The sequence below is a fragment of the Lactuca sativa genome, chromosome 8, assembly GCF_002870075.4.
Source record: "Lactuca sativa cultivar Salinas chromosome 8, Lsat_Salinas_v11, whole genome shotgun sequence".
NCBI classification, from domain to species: Eukaryota; Viridiplantae; Streptophyta; class Magnoliopsida; order Asterales; family Asteraceae; genus Lactuca; species Lactuca sativa.
The window spans coordinates 185,534,011-185,553,596 of record NC_056630.2 but is presented as its reverse complement, the minus strand read 5'-3'; the positions used below and the strand labels follow the sequence as shown (position 1 = coordinate 185,553,596).

Here is a 19,586-nt window from a genome sequence, read left to right as displayed (position 1 = left end):
CTGCACAACGTCTTTCAGACGCCCTCATCCTATAACTCTTGTCCCCCGCAGACTTGCCGGTCCGGCTATAGCTAGCAGCGAGGTGTGGGATGTCAACCCCAATATAGATCTATACACAATTATCACGCTCTCCCTACAAGAGACTCTAGTTATAACTTACAGGAATTTGAATCCCTTACTCGAACGTATGGGTAGAGATTGTCTCACAACCTAAGTTAACTAGTTTACAAATGATTTGTTATTGAACCCTTTTCCCATAGAGGGAGTAAAATAACCTTTTATGAATAAATTAGTGATATGAAATCCTTGAACTATTACTTTTATAGTTTATTAGGCCGTGTATGAAAACCCATTTGTTTCGAGAGTAAAGCCTTTGTCATGCGGTAAAAATCCCATAAACTATGCTTATTGTAGTTTATTATATGTATTCGAAATAAATGATGAAACCTTATCATGAGTAACAAATTTTCAGTTTACAATGATAAACTGACAAGGAAATGCATTCAATATTTAGAACTTATCTTTATACACTTTGCTCCGCATAATACAAAGTGTTATAAAAGTTATAGGCTGTTATTTAGTTTTAGCCTTTCAGCACTGATTTAGAAAAGTCATAGAAAAATCATATGAAGTCAAAAACTAAATCCGTAATTTATGTGAGTTCACAAAATGTGTCTTGTTTGTTCATAAATTTTATTACGAATTTTGGGCGCTTCTAACTTGTGTAAACATGCTCATATTCACAGACTGGTCCGGATTCGTAGCTACAGTGATAGGCAGTTTTGTAAAAATCACCATAAATTGTAGAAAAATCGTAAGGAGATGTGCAAGTAGTTATTTTAAAGCTAAGAACTGGAACTACTTGCACCTAAAACAGTTTTGAAAAATAAAATGTTTAAGTTGACCAAAACAGTCCGTGAATGGAGTCCAACTTTTCTGATGAAAGCTGTTAGAAATGTTTAGTTATGTTCTTGGTGTTTTAATTTGTATTCTCCCCCTTAAAACTTAAGAAAACATGACAATAGAGGGGTATGAACTCACCTTGAGTGGTTTTAGTAGATGAGTGTTGGAGATGAGAAGTGTTCAACTCAAGAACACTTGAGGATGCCTAGAAGTTTTTCAAGAATCTAACACCAAAGTGATGGAATTTGTGTAAACAATCTATGATATGAGTAAAGGGAAGTGTAATAATCATAAGGAGGGTGATGATACGTACCAAAATGAAGGAGAAAAGCTGGAAATGCTTTGGAAATCTCGAATTTGTGTGAGAGGATTTGAGAGAACAGTGGTGTTTGATTTGTGGTGGAAATGAGTGAAGTGAGTGAAATGAAGAAAGAGGGAGAGAGTCTTTCAGCTCTTTGGATGTGGGAGAGGCTGTAAATTGAGTGGGAAGGTACAAGGAAGTGACAAGGTATGGTGGGGAGGTATGTGGGTTAGTCATGGAGTGGGTGTGGTGGTTGCTTGTGTCATAAATCAATTATAAGTCAACACTCCACCACAAGGTCTCATTTAATAAATTTTATTCTTAAATATGAATTTCCCTAAAAATATGTTGAATTTATGAATTTATGGAGTCTTATATGTTAAAATATGATTTTTGGAGAAAATCCCGCGTTAAAATAATTAAAAACGGGCTTAAAATGCTAAAAGTATTGAAACCCGGGTAGGAAGTGCTGAAATCCGAAGTTCGGGGTCGTAGGTGCTAAGGTTCGGTCATTAGCAGCCTTGGAATCCGGAGGGAGGTCTTGGTCGCGGAGGTGGATCCGAAGGAAAAAGGGGCTCCGGTCCGAGGTGATGCTCGCTGCAGGGCTTGCTGGCTACGACTCGCTTGCTGCGGGGCTTACGGGCTGCGGCTCGCTTGCTGCAGCTAGCCGACTGCGGCGTGCTTGCTGTGTCTAGGCAAGAGGACCTCGGACTCGGTCCTTGGGGCTTTGGCTCAAGAAGGGTTGGGTCCTTATAGAGGGACTTCGGTCCAAGAGGCTAATTTTCCAAGGAACCTTTTCGTTTCGAGTTGTTTTTCACCCAGTCAAGTGTCGGGATGCCCCAAATGATTAAAATAAATTCAAAAGAGGTTTTGAGAGAGATTTCACATCCTTGGAGAGATTTGGGAGAGATTTCACATATAGAGAGAGATTTGGGAGAGATTCCACATTCTTGGAGAGATTTGGGAGAGATTTGACATACTTGGAGAGATTTGGGAGAGATTTCACATACTCAGAGAGATTTGGGAGAGATTCTAAATAGAGAGATATAGTGAAAACGATTGAGAGAGGTTTCGTGTGTGACATTTGTGAGTGTCTGGTTTCGCAACGCAAGGTCCGTAAACCCCGTTAAGCCATGTTTAAGGATCTTACACGCTCCCAATGAGTATGCTACATTGTTTTATCGATTTGGTTCATTACTTAACGTCGTTTTAGGTTAATGAAATGTAGATATACGAACATTTCATTTGATGATTTCTCATTAGCTTAGCGATTTGTATAGTAATTATCTAACGTAAGCCCTAGTACCCAAGGGTTAATGGAGTCGATCGGTTTGACTTGTTGACTTTAGTTGACTTTGACTTGACCGAAAATTGACGGTTATCACAAAAAATGAATTTTTCCCACATAAATCATAGGCAATTAGATAAATATGATTGAATGTGATTATATAGATAGGAACAACTATTGAATCTAGAAAACAAAAATGAATTTTTTTCCCACATAAATCATATATGATTAGATACACATATTCACATGTGATTATATGTATTTAATCAGATATGCTTTATCTAGATAATATTATTTTCACGTTTTTTATTCAATAACCGGCCGCATGTATTTAATCACATGTGATTATATGTATTAACAAACATATGATTATTGTGGACAAATATTTGTTTTCGTATTTTAATGCAATAGCTATCTTGGTGTAGGTAATCAAATGTGATTATATGTATTTAATCGCATATGATTTATGTGGAAAGTATTCATTTTTGTGTTTCAATTTAATAGTTGGTCTTGTGTATTGCATCACATGTGATTATATGTATTTAATCACATATGAATTATGTGGACATATATTCATTTTCATGTTTTCAATTCAATAGTTGGTCTCGTGTATTTTAATCACATGTGATTCTATATATTTAATCACATATAATTTATGTGGAAAAGATTTGTTTTTGCGTTCTTGATTATATAGTTGTGCTCATGTCTATAATCACATGTGATTATCTATATCTAATAACATGTGATTCCATAATTTTTTTCCGTGTATTTAATTATATATTACTATATGTATTTAAATACATATGATTAATTTTTCTCGTATATTTAATTACATGTAACTATATTATTTCGATTTCATAGTTGGTATCATGTATTTAACTACATGTGATTAAAATCGGATATCATGTTGATAACCTGGAAAACCATAAAACACAATATGTAAAACATTTACATGCATTTAATCAAACATATGGAATTCAAACAATAATACAAAATAAAATCTAAATATTAGAGGTATTGGGAGAAAATCAAAATAAAATTTTGTAGAAAATCTACAAAAGCATTTAATCGAACATATAAAGAAAAACAAAAATTATATATATATATATATATATATATATATATATATATATATATATATATATATATATATATATATATATATATAAAATTTACAAATAATAATATATCTTGTTGTCGTATGTAATATTTAATTGATTAAATAACCACTTTTAATAAGAACCTAATCAAATTTGACACTGTTCTAAACTATTTATTTCAATTCCAAATATATAATTAATGTATAATTTTATGTAAACAACTACATGTTTCAATGGCATTGTTTTTCTTGGATACGTATGGTCATCTTCACGTGCTTTAATAGTTAATTTACACAAAAATCAACAATCAAAAGCCAATTATTATATTTAAATATTCAATATGAAAGAGTTAAAGAAGAATTGATGGATTGAAGCTCTGACCTCCATTTCATATCACTCACATTATGTCTGAAAAAATAAATCGATACACATTCAACCATCTTAGATCATTTCCAACCCATCTCTATTTTTTCCTTATAAATAGAGTAAAAAATGGGGTAAATAGTATTTCATCTCCAACCTACTCCGTTTTCTACCCCATTTTTTATCTTAAAAGTATATTTCTAGAATATTCTATTTTTATAACTTATATAGTAGGTGTTAGACATGTATATTACATAGGTTGATTAAAAAAAATAAACATTAAAATCTAAACATAAAATATTTTTTAATGTATAATTTTAAGATAAGAAAGAAAGAAACATATTTATTACAGTTTAAGTAGTATCATATATATGATATTTAATACTTTACATATATAAGTATATGACTTTAATTTTAAAAAGTGAAACAAACCAAAAATTGACAAGTAGATAATATTTATTTCAAAAATACCACAAAATGACAAGTATCAAAACTCATTAGAGCTTGACATGTGGTAAAAAAAACCTTTATTTATTAAGGAGGATTGTCAGATACACCCTTGTACTAATTAAATTTTAACAAATATATATTATATTTTTTCATTACAAAAATATTTCAAATTATATTATAATAAATAAAATGTTTATATATAATAAATTTAAATTAATTATTACTTTATTATAAATAATTATTAAATAAATAAGATTAAATTTATAATAAATATATCAAGATTACGATCATATATGTTTACTATATTTTATAAATTATGTTACTGTGTTTGAAGTTTTTAACATATATTTAATTTTTTATATGAATTCAATAAATAAATGTTAACCTCTATATTTATGATTAATTAATATAAATTAGTATATAACATGATATTATAAATATTAAATATTGCATTTAAATTATAATTAGTATATAAAATAAACTAGAAATGTAAAAAATAAAAATGAGAGGGACTAAAATTGACAAACCAAACTTCACCTCCATTTTTAGAGATATGAATAATAATCCCCCATATATGGGGGAATACTATTCATATCTCCAAAAAATAGAGGCGGAAATGGGGTAGGGTTGGAGAAGAATGGGGGGAGAAATGGAGGAAAAAATGGAGTTTGAGGGTGGGTTGGAGATGCCTTTAATCCTCTTTGGTCTTTGTTGTCTACGGTCACCATTGTTGATTCACCCTAATTGTGTACTTCAACTAGCTATAAGTAAAACATGAGAATAAATCTTTCCTAATCCTAACTTGAGTTTGTATTTAGGATGCTTAGCAGCTTCGTGAAACTTTTGCTTTTCACAGAACACCACCACCATCTTTAAAGCTAGATCTAAGCTTTTCTATGTCCATATAAGTATAAAAACAACTCAGATCCAATCTCTTCGAAGATTAGAGACACTGCATCAAATGAGTCTGATACCAGATCTAGGTCTTAAGGTAGCCGAAACTTGACCTTGGAGAGTGCACAATGGTGGTGAGACGGACTTAAAGGAAAGGTTAGGATTCGATGCATCTTGCATTTTTTCTCAATTGCATGAGAATGTGGTCTTTACTTGGACTTTACTGGTTCGCTCTCCCTTTTTTCTACTCTTCTCTCAAACGGAGGGAGGCGGAAGGAGATTGTGGTAAGTGTAGAGGCAGAGGATATGGTTTTCAATGGTGGAAGGCGGAGGTCCGGTGGTTCTGGCTAAGGTATGGTTGTTCCGGCGGTTCCGACGGTGTTAGGGTGGTTCCAGAGGAGGTCCGATGCTCATCATGTATCATGGTGGTGCAGATCTAACTTAAGATGAGATAGACAAGAATAGAAAGAAAAAGTGTGTGAGAGAGAAGTTAGTGGTTCAAATTTGTTTTCGATTGTTCTCAAATTAAGAATTGTTCTCGTTTGAACATAAGTGTGTGAGTGAGTGTGTGTGTGTGTGTATATATATATATATATATATATATATATATATATATATATATATATATATATATATATTGTGTTCAATAGAAAATACATAAAACAAAAAACCTACAAACCCTAAAAAACTAGTAAAAGTACATAAAAAATACTTTGAGATAACTATTTGTTTTTTTGTTTTTTTGTTTTTTTTTACTTTATATACATTAAAATCGCATATATAGATTCCTTGTGGCTTGGGGTAATCTATGGTTTGGGGTAATCTACATGTCTGGAAACTATATATATATATATATATATATATATATATATATATATATATATATATATATATATATATATATATATATATATATATATATATATATATATATATATATATATAAACTCAAACCATCCCTATAGTTTGTTTTTGCTTTGCCATTTTGTTTCCGACTTAAAATTACCAATTTACTCTTATAGAGTTTTTAAAACTATTTTTAATGATTTATTTATTATTTTATAGTTGATGTGTTTTCTCACCCTTAACAAGCCACCATTTCATACTATAAGACCATAATACCTTCCAAAGATGGAGATTTGCTATAAGTTTCACATATAAAGCAATGAAACAAATTAAACACCTTCAATGCCTTCCCCGCCTTTTGTATAATCGTATTAGCAGCGATAAAGAAACAGTGAAACACAAAGGATTATACTAAAAGCTTGAAAATCAGCAACAATTTACATAAATTGCAGGAATTGAACTCGAAACGAAGATAAGATGGGGTAGAACTCGGAGTTCTAGATTCAGATATATATTCTACAATTTAATTTAGGTTTGAATTTTAACCTCTCCAAAATTTAAAGTTTTGCCAAAATGTCGTTAGATATTTAAAAAATATGCAATTTTTTTTGGAAAATATGAATTTAAAAAATTGAAAAAAATAATTCTATTAGAAAGCTGCAATTCTTTTTATAACTGTAAATTTTTAAAAATCAGTAAATTTAAAAAAAAAACTGAAATATTAAAAAAAACTAAAATTTTTTTAAACATAAAAATTAACATTTTAGGTGCATATATGCATATTTTTTTCAAGTGCATATAAGCATATTTTTTATGATATAATGCTCGTAAGTAAATCATAAGAAAAACTCATTTTTATTACTAATTTATAAACACAATACTACATGTATTTTATTCGATACAAAATAAAATATAAAAAATAAAAAATGCTACAAAGATTCAATGTGTTATAATTTCTTTTGTCAAGATTTATATATTTTCTTCAATTTATCACTTTTCACCTCTTTAATATTTTTCCACAAATTCTTCCAAATCTACAAGTAAATAAAAAAAATGATTAATGCAAGAACACTGACAAAAATACATATGTATATATCATATAAAATTAACATGTGATTATATCATGTAAGATTCACATCTGCTAATATATATATATATATATATATATATATATATATATATATATATATATATATATATATATATATATATATATGTGATATTCACGTTTGATAGTATCTATTAAGATTCAAATGTGAAACTCACAAAAAAAAATATTTAAATAATTAATGGAGAACACTAACACATAATACATGTGTGTATGTAATGTTATGAATCCTAGATCTATAGATGTTGTTTTTTAAAAGAATTAGTTTTGCCATCTAAAAAGGGGTTATGACACTGCTTGTTGCTTATTTACCCGCTACGTCTATGTAAATCTTTCTTATGGAACTTAAATCTTCAAATGTCTTGATTTAATTAAAAAAATGTGTGCATATAGACGTAATATATATGTGATTCACTTGTGATTTACATGTGTATCACATGTAATTTATATATGATTAACTTGTGATTTATATATGTGAATCACATATAATTAATATGTGAATTACATGTGATTCATATGTGAATTAAATGTGATTTTTATCGATCGAACATCGTAATGTCACCAACCCTCTAGGTTTCTATGGAGGAATTAGATATGATTCAAGAACAATAACTCATTAAAATAGACTGTGAATCTCAAATGTCATCCAAGCCTTTGGTTAAATGGAGGACAACTTTTTCAAATAATCCATCTTAGTGTACCAAGAAATTCAAACTAGTTTTTGGATTATGGTAGGACCTTGGACTTTATAATTATATATAATATGCGGCACCAAATAGATTTTAATCAACTTATCACGAATTCATGATTTATCTACGCCTTTTGCAGTTCATACATGATTACCATATTATAATTAATGATGAACAAATAGATTATAAATAATAATATGGAAGATCGAATTAATAGAACCAAAAAAATAAGTAAATTAATGAGTCCTAAAAATTACCAGGTTTGAAATTATCATAAACTTTGAGGAGAGAAATTGATTGAAGATATCGGTGGTAGATATCAGCATGGGAACGATTGTAGAAACCGATTGCATTGACAATGAGAAAACGATTGTATAAGTCGTTTTCTTGGATGCATGAATCCCGATGGTAGGAGCAAAGCGATGTTGATCCTGGAGATGTGATCATCATGAAGTTGATGGAAAAAGGCGGCAACATAAGGTTACTTTCATTGAGGAGAGTCTTCTTGCAGATCTATCACCGACGGTCAAGGTAATGGTTACCGATCGTTTTATTGATTCTCTAGATTTGGCGATTACTTTCTAGATGTAGATGAACATATGAGAAATCGAGAGAATAACACTAAGAGACGTGAATCGGTCGTCGAAGATGACGTTGCGATCGATCATGGATGTGAGATCCGGCTAAGGAATCGTCATCTCAAATGTTGAGTGTTGGTGAAGAAATGTGTGTGTGTATAGGTGTGTGAGAGATAGAAGTAGAACGTGGGAGCCGATGAACAATGATAAAAAGGGTTTCTCAAATTAGTCAAATTAGTTATCAATAATGATATTGTTATTGTCTAATATGCCCCTGTTATTATTTTTAAATAGTCTAAAATATCTTTGAAATTGTTGATATTTACAAACAAGCCATGTTTGATCTATGCCATTAAAATATTTGATCTAACCCTTCACTTTTAGTTCTCGAGTTGTTGGAAAACTATAACTTATCAAATGATTCTTCCTCTCGCTCTCACTATATATATATATATATATATATATATATATATATATATATATATATATATATATATATATATATATATATATGTGTGTGTGTGTGTGTGTGTGCAATTTTGATGTTTCTAAAGTAAAAAAAAAAGATTAGATATATCAAAGTTTTTTTCTATGTATTTTTATTGATTTTCTAGGGTTTCTAAGGTTCATGCATTTTCTGTTGAACCTTATTTATATATATATATATATATATATATATATATATATATATATATATATATATATATATATATATATATATATATATATATATATATATATATATATATATATAATGGTTCCTTTGAGATTTAAAAAATCAAAGATTTTGAGATTTTTTATTCATATATGATTACTCGATAATCATATATGAATAATGCGTATATGATTTATTCTCATCAGAACCTACATCTATATATGAATAAATTAATCATATGTAATTATTCAACTATGGATATTCCTTTTTGATTATTCATATATGATTATTGAGTAATTATATACGAATAAAAAAATCTCAAGAACTCTATTTTTTAAAAAATCTAGAATGAACCTACATCTCTTTCTTTTAGGATGCATAATAATTAAGATCCGAACCTTCTCTCATAAAAAGAACAAGCCACCACTTGTTTGATGACATGATTCGAACTTTAACCGATGTTGTTCAATATATTCCTATGATGAAGAGACAATTTATCTCCTCGAGTCTTATTGACGACATGTGTTACAATTTTTCGGTTGGACATCATGTTATAAATATTTAATTGTTCAACGATTTAACCGAAAGGTATTTTCAAGAATTTAATAACGAAGAGTCTTTTTACGACTTTCATAACTTTGGATATTTTTAAAAATTTATTACCGTAAGGTATTTTCAAGACTTAAAAATTGAATAGTATGTTCAAGATTTTAATTTCGAATTGTACTTTCAAGACTTTAATACCAAAGGGTACTTTAATGAATTTTATATTATAATGTATTTCTAAGACTTAAATACCAAAAAGTATTTTTAAGATTTTAACATGGAAGGGTATTTTCAAGACATTAATACCGAATGGTATTTTCAAGAATTAAATAACATAATGTATATTTCGCTAAATTAATATTGAATGTTATTTTCAAGATTTTAACACCAAATGGTATTTTCAAGACTTTAATACTGAAGAGTATTTTCAAGAATTTAATATCGTACGGTATTTTTGAGACTATAATACCATAGTATATTTTAGACTTTCATACCGAAGGTATTATAATGGATTTAATATCGCAAAGTATTTTCAAGACTTTAATACGAAAACGTATTTTCAAGAATTTAATATTGTAATGTATTTTTAAGAATGTTATAAGTTGAATCAATCAAATTCAATTTTTCTCGCTCTATCTCAGAGTATCCATTCACGTGAAACTGGTATGCTTCTATTTCTACTTTCCGTAAGCGAGCCCGGGCTTTTTCCAGCTGTTCGATGGCCCCCTCGCACAATTCTTCTGAATTTCTAATAGTATTCATGATTCTCTGTTTTTGATTATCTAATAAATCGCTTAATGAAAGTAGATTATCTTTCCATTCATTTCAAAAATTCCATGATCCCTTCCCGAACGAAACTTGAATCTTTCGATTCATTTGGCTCTCACGCTCAATGTAAATTCTCATATCTTTATTGTTAATGTAATGAGCCTATCCTCTATTCTCTTGTCATATTCCAAAATGAAATCAAAATATCAAAAGGAATCACTAATCCGAGACCAAAATATTCGGAGGACTCTTCTGACCACACAAAAAATATGTAATTGTCAGCAAAGTTGTGTTGTTTACGTTTTTTTTGATCCAATACTGAAGGGTATGTTCAAGAATTTAATATCGTAAGGTATTTTCAAGACTTTAATATCCGAGTGTATATTTAAAACTTTAATACAAAAGGGTATTTTCAAGAATTTAATACCGAAGGATATTTTTAAGAATTTAATATCGTAAGGTACTTTTCAAGACTTTAATATCAAAGGGTGTTTTTTTGAACATTATGATACCGAAAGGCAATCAGGTTTGATGTTTTTACATCTTTAATATCTCGTATCTAATTTTTTATTTAGCATTATTTTAGCAAGGTGGCAGTTTTAGTTTTAGTTTTTGAGGGCATTGAGAGGCATGTTATATGTATTATGAAAACTAATTTGGCTTGAGTGGTTTGGCATCGTTGCAATTGTTTTTGATGAATTTACAATACTTAAAAGGTATTTATGAGGTATATGCATTGAGTTTGAAGGATCGTATCTAATGGAGTTTTGGTGATTTGATCAATCGCCGTTTTTCCCGTTTGTGCAATTCGAGAGAGTTAAGTCCTCGGGGACTTTTCAACGCTATATATTTTTTTCGTGATGACCGAAGGCTACTTTGTTGAAGAATGATTTTGTCCTAAGGTGGAGTTTGTTAAATATGCTCATGCATGGATTTTCTTTGCTAGATGGTCCATCCTTCTTGACGAAAGGAAATTATTAATGGCGCCAACTTCCTTCCTTTCATGGTGAACACAAGAAATAAAGTTACGTACCTAGAGACATTTAAATACTTATAAGAGTCACACTTCCACACTTCGGTTTCACGGTAGTTCTCTACACGACATTATCTAGTTACGTACCTAGAGACATTGCATCGTGCACCAACTACATCCAAATGAGAAAAACGTAAACTAGTCATGATTGTTAAACTATCACTAATTAGTACAAAAATGTTAAGTTGGTTTCCCTAAAAAGTCAAACCCACAACCACCAAGGAGAGGACCATAAATAAACAATCAATGCTATTCCTTATATTGTCCATCTTCATTACCAACATGGATGTTAACTTTGGGAGCCTGAAGTTTAGCCTTCTAGTAGTAGCTACTAAAAATGTCAAAACTATTTTTTGGGTGCGTTCGGCACGAATCATTTGGGAGAGTTTGAGAGCTTCTAGCTTTTAGCGTTTGACAAAACACTCCGTTTTGAACTAAAAGCCTTGTTTGGCACTAGAAGCTTCTATCGTTTAATTTAAACAAAACGCTCTAAATCCAAATGTTAATTCATGTAACGTTTAACAAAACGCTACCCGCTATAAGCTACCCACTACCAGCTAGTTTTGTCAAACACACCCTTCATATATCTTGTTTAAATCGATTAATAGATCCCCTTTTACTATTGGATGGGTGTTTGCATTCACTGATATATATGTTACATTTGAATGACATCGAATAACTTCTAAGTATATTTATCAAAATGAAGGTACATATAACATAAGTTTTCTAACATATTCCCTATATATCTACCATATTTGTCCTAAAGATCTATGCCATAAAACTTATTGGTTGATAGCAATTCATGTGCAAGATTCATCTGTACCACACTTCCCCTAAACTTCTATCAAACCAAGAAGTAGATATCTATTCATGGATCTTTTGAACAAATTATACAAAATTAAAGTGAATTTACAAAAAGTGAATGACTAATCTAAAAATTGTAGATAATATAGAGTTTCGAGATTGCTCATTAGAGTTTTGAAATTGTTCTATAGTTTGATAAAATGTAGACTCTATTTTAGTGTACATGAAGAATACAAGACCACAATATACCATGTTTAGGCACTTTGTAAGAACTTTATAACATTTAGACACAAAGCTAACTAAAAAGCTTAAAAACCAGCAACATTACAGATTCCTTAACAAGGAGTAGGAGAGTCTTTACCTTTCGTTCATGAGTTGGTGACAATTTTTTAGGGAAATGAGGTCAACCCAACATGGTGCATCAAGGGACTAGCTACCAAATTGGGAGGAAAGGACAATGACTGATTTCATCAAAATGGTTTCTAAGGAAGTTGGTGAAACCCTATCAGGGAAAAGGGGAGGTGTGATCCGAGATGCCATGATCACCAAACAAACAGGGGTAATTGAAAAGAAAAACCGAAGTGGGTGAGTAAGGAAGCCATGCAGTCATATGCATGAAAAAATATATATAGCCATGGCTTTTGCCCTAGCTTCACGAGACATAAGCCTCAAGGCTAAACGAGGCGTAAGCCTCACGGGACTATTAATATATAATTATATAAAATTGTATATCTCATAATTTTATATCAAAATGAGAAATAAGAAAAGTTAGTAGCTCAAATGTGTAACACAAAATCCTTAAATGTCAGATGTTAAGCCTTCCGATTTAGATAGAGAATTTAAGAAGGTGCGAAGGTGAGAGAGAAAGCGATGGGGGAGGTTTATTAGGTCACAAAGGGTTTATGAATTAAGTCTTTTAAGTATACATATAGCTAATGAGAAATCAAATATCCTCCTACTTTTTTCTATTACCATCTTCCTACACACTTTAGATTGTGATATTTTTCATATCTAATAAAATTAATAAAGATTTATTACACTTGTCATCACCTAAAAGTGGTAGAAGGATGGGTAGGAAGAGCAAGTGGGAGGATATATAACTTATCTATGATAAATAAGTAATTATCAAAGAGGTAATAATTGAGTCAAAGTAAAAAAGTAAAAAAACAAAGTCAAAATGTCAATGAAAATAATCAAAATAGTGTGTTTGATGCATCTTAAGCCTCAACGCCTCGCCTCATAGCCTCACGCTGCCTCACATCGCCTCACTCCGGTGAGGCTTAAGCCTCATTCTAGCCATATGAGGCTTAGGATTTGAGGCTTTTTTTCCCTCGCCTCAGCCGAGGCCAGCCTCGAGGCGTAAGCCTCAAAAAGCCTTTTTAAACTATTGCCATGAGTAGGCATGACAAGAACTAACCCACCACCCGCAGAAAGAAAGCTTTTTTCATTTAAGGGAGATATAAAAGTGAATGAAACAGAGTTTGGGGGAGAGCTTCTAAAGACACAGACCACTCCAAACAAAGATAGCTCCGAGTGTTTTTTAAAATAGAGAAAATTGTTTGATATACAGAAAATTCTTATAAAGCTCCTTGTCTTCTTTTCTAATTTGTATTAACTCTTGGATAACTTGTTGAACATCCGTTCAAGGGTGCCCTGTTCTAAACCTTGAACAAATCAGCAAAAGAAAAACTATACTAACATAACTGAAGACAAACTCAGAAACTCTGTTGTTAATAAAGACCACATTTCAATTGAAGCAGTAAAATTTATAGGCAAAATCCAAGATCAATTTATCCATACACATAAAGAACCCTAAATTAGTTGAAGAACGCTTACTTGAAGGGATTGACATATTCAGTGGTGTTGAAGATGATGTCATACTTTGATTATTTTCACTTCCTGTAATGATGCCTCATTGGTAGTCTGATAGGTCGATTTTTACACATATGATCATGGTGTTTATATGGAAAATATGTATGAGGGAAAGAGTCAAATAGATAATTAGATGTCCCCTCATTTTATGTTTCTCCCATATGGCCATATGTGTTAATTTTTCACCATTGCATCTTACCAATAAGTTATAGAACAACACACATTAATTCCCTCAAGTTATAGACAAAATGTTATATCCATCCATGTAATAAATATTACAAAATTTATGGTACAAATTAAACGTAATTGTACAAAGCATGTAATAAATATTACAAGATATATAGTCCATAGGCGACATTGACCAGTTATTTTCCAACATAAGCGTTTTTATGCATGTCCTGTTAGGAATATTCAGCAATTCATTTAATTTTCCTTATCATATTATGATCTTTTGGCCTCTACATAAATTTATTGCAACAGCTAAGCAGTTAATGGAGAGTGAAAGTGTGGCACTAATAGGTCCAGAATCATCAGCTTTCACTCATATGATCTCCTACATCGCGAAAGAACTCCAAGTTCCTCTACTATCTTTCACAGCCACAGACCCTACATTGTCCTCGCTTCAATGTCCATTCTTTTTGCGAACAACTCACAGTGATCTATTCCAAATGGCTGCCATAGCAGACATAATCGACTACTATGAATGGAGACAAGTGGTAGCCATTTACATTGATGATGATCGTGGGAGGAATGGCATAACTTCATTAGCAGATCAATTAGCTGCCAAAAGGTCGAAGATCTCACATAAAGCGCCTATCAATCCCGATGCAACACATGAAGACATACGAAATGTTTTGCTTCAGGTTTCGTTCATGGAATCAAGAGTTATTGTTGTTCACACATGCACCAACTGGGGATTAGATATACTTAATGTTGCTCAAGATCTTGGTATGATGGATAGTGGGTACGTTTGGATCACAACCGACTGGCTTTCTACCATCATAGACATAAGCTCGCCACTCCCAAGAAAGTCCATTGCTTCTATGCAAGGAGTTATTACACTGAGATCATACGTCAAAGATTCAGACCTTAGAAGAAAGTTTGTTACCAAATGGGAAAACATGACCACATTTGGCGTGAGTACGTATTCTCTATATGCATACGACACTATTTGGCTGCTTGCTCGTGCTCTTGATGACTTTTTTGATCAGGGTGGGAACCTTTCGTTCTTGAAAGTTCCTCAAATGAAGGACTCACAAAGCAGATTCTTGAATCTTGATTCTTTCAGAGTTTTTAGTGGAGGGAAAATCTTGGTTGAAAAAATCTTAGGAGTCAAAATGAACGGAACAACAGGACCCATCGAGTTCACTTCCGATAAAAGCTTGGATTTTCCAGCATTTGAAGTTATTAACGTAATCGGCACTGGGTTTAGGAGAGTTGGGTATTGGTCAAACTCATCACGTCTGTCCACTTCTCCTCCAGAAACACCCAAAACAAACGAATCTAGTTCGTCGTCTGAGCTGTTGCATAGTGTAGTTTGGCCAGGTGAAACCGTTAAAAAGCCTCGTGGATGGGTTCTTCCACAGAATGGAAAACATCTGAAAATTGGGGTTCCAATTCGAGTCAGTTTTCAGGACTTCGTGAAAGAAGTCAACGAGACTGATAGGTATGTAGGATACAGCATCGATGTGTTTGTTGCTGCAGTGAATCTGCTTCCATATGCTGTGCCATATAAGTTCTATTCGTATGGAGATGGTCATAAGAACCCGAGTTACACTGATCTCATGAGCTTGGTCAGCACTGGTGTGAGTGTTTCTTTCTACCTCTTCAATCTTTCCTATTTAAAGGTACTGCATGATTTCTTTCGATCTTTATGAGCTAATGAATGTACAGGTCTATGATGCTGCGGTGGGTGATATTGCCATTATCACTAACCGAACAAGGATGGTGGATTTTACTCAGCCGTATATTGAGTCTGGGCTAGTTGTGGTGACACCGGTGAAGAAGCTAAGCTCTGGAACATGGGCTTTTTTTAGGCCGTTCTCTGCTGAATTGTGGTGTGTTATTGGGATTTTTTTTGTAGTAGTGGGAGCAGTTGTTTGGATTCTAGAACATCGCAAAAACGTTGAATTTCGTGGTACTCCTAAACAACAGGTTGTCACAACCCTATGGTAAGTGTAAATGTGTGTGTGTGTGTGTGTGTGTGTTTTCTAATTTAGCCCTAATACTTCTAGTTTTGGGCATTCTAGAGTAGTAGCTGGTGTTGGAATTTCTTTGCTCCACCAATTCTTGTGACTTCAAAAGAGTCTTCATTTTTATACTGCAAGAATGAATATTGTTACCTTTGGAAATTGGGATAAAGGGTTAAGACGAAGGATTTGCAGTATTGCTCGCCATTGTTTGCACTCCTATATGTTCTCTGTTTCACTTGGGAAACACTTTTTTCTATTCTCTGTGTTTCAGTACTCCAGGACTCACCTGGTATGAGAAAGAGAGACTTTGCTCATGTCCACTTTCCTCAAGTTCTACAATACCCCAAACTCAGTGTTTGATAACACAAAGTGAAAAAGGGAGTTATATAAAAACTCAAGCAGAAAGAAAGAGTCCTTATTTATTCAACCGCTGTAACATAAAATTAAGGAAAACCAAACAATTTACAATGCAAATTTTGAAAAGCTACCAAAGCTGAAAACATCACAAGGCATGTCCCTTGATCTACCACACTACCCAAAAAACAAGTTTATCACTAATAAGACCCATTAATGCTTATAAAGTTTTAGATCGTTATTCAGTATAGTTAGTATTCGTTAGGATGTATACTTCGTTATTTTCTTACTAATGGTCTGTGTTTTGTTCTTTGCAGGTTTAGCTTTTCTACCCTATTTTTCTCCCACAGTAAGTTACTACATATGAAACCAACTAAGGTCTTTTATCTTTTTGACATGGTGAATTTAACGTATATGTATGTGGTTCTTTTTTACTCGAGTGTTAAGTTCACGGATAGCAACCTGCTTTTAAATTATGTTTATTATAGCATCCTACTCCGACGTCTTATTATATAGAATTGTACAATTGTATAATATTGTAACGTAACAAATGATAGGATGATGTTTTAAATCAAATTAATGAAAGTACATTGTCATTAACCCTTGACTTGAATCTTAATGCGGAAACAATGATTTACTGGAGAAAGCAAGGGAAAGGAGGATTTTCCTTTGAGTCTTGATATTTTACATGTTTGCCATCATTTTCTCAAATTTTGTAGACATCATTTATCCATAACAACACTTAATGGGGAAACTAAGAGACATAACATTAATAATCATTCCTCCTCCCAAGGGTGGTGTTTACCTTTTTTGAAAAACATATTGCTTCATTTGACGATTTCTTTCTATATGCTAAAACCTTAAACACGGTTAATGCAGAACAAAACATGAGGAGCACTCTTGGTCGTTTCGTATTAATTCTATGGTTGTTCGTAGTTCTGATAATCAGCTCGAGTTATACAGCAAGTCTCACCTCAATATTGACCGTTCAAAAGCTTTATTCACCGATTGAAGGAATTAATAGTTTGCAATCAAGAAAAGATCGTATTGGGTACCAAGAAAGTTCTTTTGTTCGAAACTATTTGGTCAAAGAAATTGGCATTTCTGAATCTAGACTTGTTCCTCTTAACTTGCAAGAAGACTATGATAAAGCCTTAAACGATGGACCGAACAATGGCGGTGTCATTGCAATTGTTGATGAACGTCCATATATCGAACTTTTCCTTTCAACTCGTTGCCAGTTCAGCATCGTTGGTCCAGATTTCACAAAAAATGGATGGGGATTTGTAAGTAGTTACACCAGACCATTCTTACACTTAAAATTTGATATGAAGAAGTTGATTTTCCACTGAAGTATTGCTACAACCTTAAACTTTATAACAAATAATATCTTTTTTTTATAAATCTTTAATTCAAATCATAAATGTTTTGTGCTTAATTTCCATAGTTAAATCGACTTGAGTTGACTTAATTTTCATTTATCTGTGTATTATGGCGTCCCACTTTCATTTCTTTCTCCTACATTACTGTACCTTCATTTTGTTCCGGACAAAGGTGAACTATGAAATTTCTGCATTATACTACCAACTTTTTTTCTTATTAGGACATGATACATTGGAATTTCTATACAATTATAATACTGAAAATTGGTTTCTATATAGTGGTGTAATTATGTAGATTCTTTAAAACAACAGTGATGCAATACGAAAAATTATTATAATACACAAATTAATGAAAGTACATTGCTAATCCTTGCATTTATACATTCTCTTTACCCTATGTCCAACTTCTATAGTCGACCCAAATCCTTTCAAAGATTATATGTTGATATGAATTTGTTGATTTTCCATAAATGTCTTGCTACACATAAAGCTTTTTACAAATAACTTTTTTTTACCAATATCATATTCAAATCATAATTATTTTGTGTTTCTGATTCTTTATAGGCCTTTCCACACGAGTCTCCCCTTGCAATAGATATTTCGGATGCCATTCTCAAACTATCAGAAACCGGAGAGTTACAAAGGATCCACAATAAATGGCTAATGCGGAGTGCTTGCAGTTCACAAGGAGCAGAGCTTGCAGTTGATAGGCTCGAGCTAAAGAGGTTTAAAGGTCTATTTCTTATAATTGGATTAGCTTGTTTTCTTTCTCTGGTTGTATACTTAGTGCCCATAATATACCACTATACTATAAAGAAATCAAACTCGTCCGAGTCACCTCGACCAAGACCCATTCAAACGTTCATTTCATCTGTTGATGGAAAAGGAGCGGTTAGTGCATATTCTAAGAAAAGGCTTAGAGGAACAAGTTCACTTAGGAGCGACGACAACGATGCATTTCACCATAAGTTTACCATAAACGAGTCATCATCAAACATATTACATTGGTCACAACAAGGACATTGATTTTAAGTATGAAATATGTGTTTTTCCACCTTGGAGGAGTATAAACCATGTTAACGCCCATGCACCACAAGTAAGGAAAGTTGTTTAGTTAGGAGGTATTGGTAGTTTTTATATAATTTCTTTATCTCTTGTCTCCTTATTATTGACTTTATACCCATGTAACTCCTTCATTGTCGGTTTTATATATACAAGTTGTTGTGCCTTGTTGTTTTGCCCATAAAGGTTTCCACCAATATACTTGTGTTCTTGCTTTTTTATTTCTCATGTTATGCCAAAACCGATTTTTCCCCTTTAACGTTTTTTAGTCTAAATTATTTCTTCTCTCATAAAAATGTTCCAATAATCTATTCTCCCCGACACAAGTTTAGGGTATATCCACTTTTGTTAAATGTGACTTGAGAATTGAAGACTCGAAATTCACAGTGGAGCATTCT

The 19,586-nt window shown here is 32.0% G+C and overlaps 1 protein-coding gene and 1 long non-coding RNA gene across 2 annotated transcripts in view; one reads left to right on the top strand and one right to left on the bottom strand.

The window, feature by feature from the left end:
* The window catches only part of LOC111911853 (glutamate receptor 3.6), a 34,872-nt gene extending 15,530 nt beyond the window's left edge, over positions 1 to 19,342 (top strand). Inside the window, exons 4-8 of the mRNA XM_023907596.2 lie at positions 14,679 to 16,003; positions 16,092 to 16,369; positions 17,062 to 17,093; positions 17,624 to 18,030; positions 18,691 to 19,342. Of these exons, the coding sequence (XP_023763364.2) occupies positions 14,679 to 16,003; positions 16,092 to 16,369; positions 17,062 to 17,093; positions 17,624 to 18,030; positions 18,691 to 19,152 (2,504 nt within the window). The 3' untranslated portion in view covers positions 19,153 to 19,342. The remainder of the gene's footprint in view (positions 1 to 14,678; positions 16,004 to 16,091; positions 16,370 to 17,061; positions 17,094 to 17,623; positions 18,031 to 18,690) is intronic.
* On the bottom strand, positions 6,985 to 8,736 carry LOC128128164 (uncharacterized). Its single transcript, XR_008225925.1, has 2 exons — positions 8,200 to 8,736; positions 6,985 to 7,179 (listed from the first exon to the last, which is right to left on the bottom strand). It is a non-coding gene; the product is annotated as an uncharacterized LOC128128164 (long non-coding RNA).
* Positions 19,343 to 19,586: the final 244 nt, after the last annotated feature.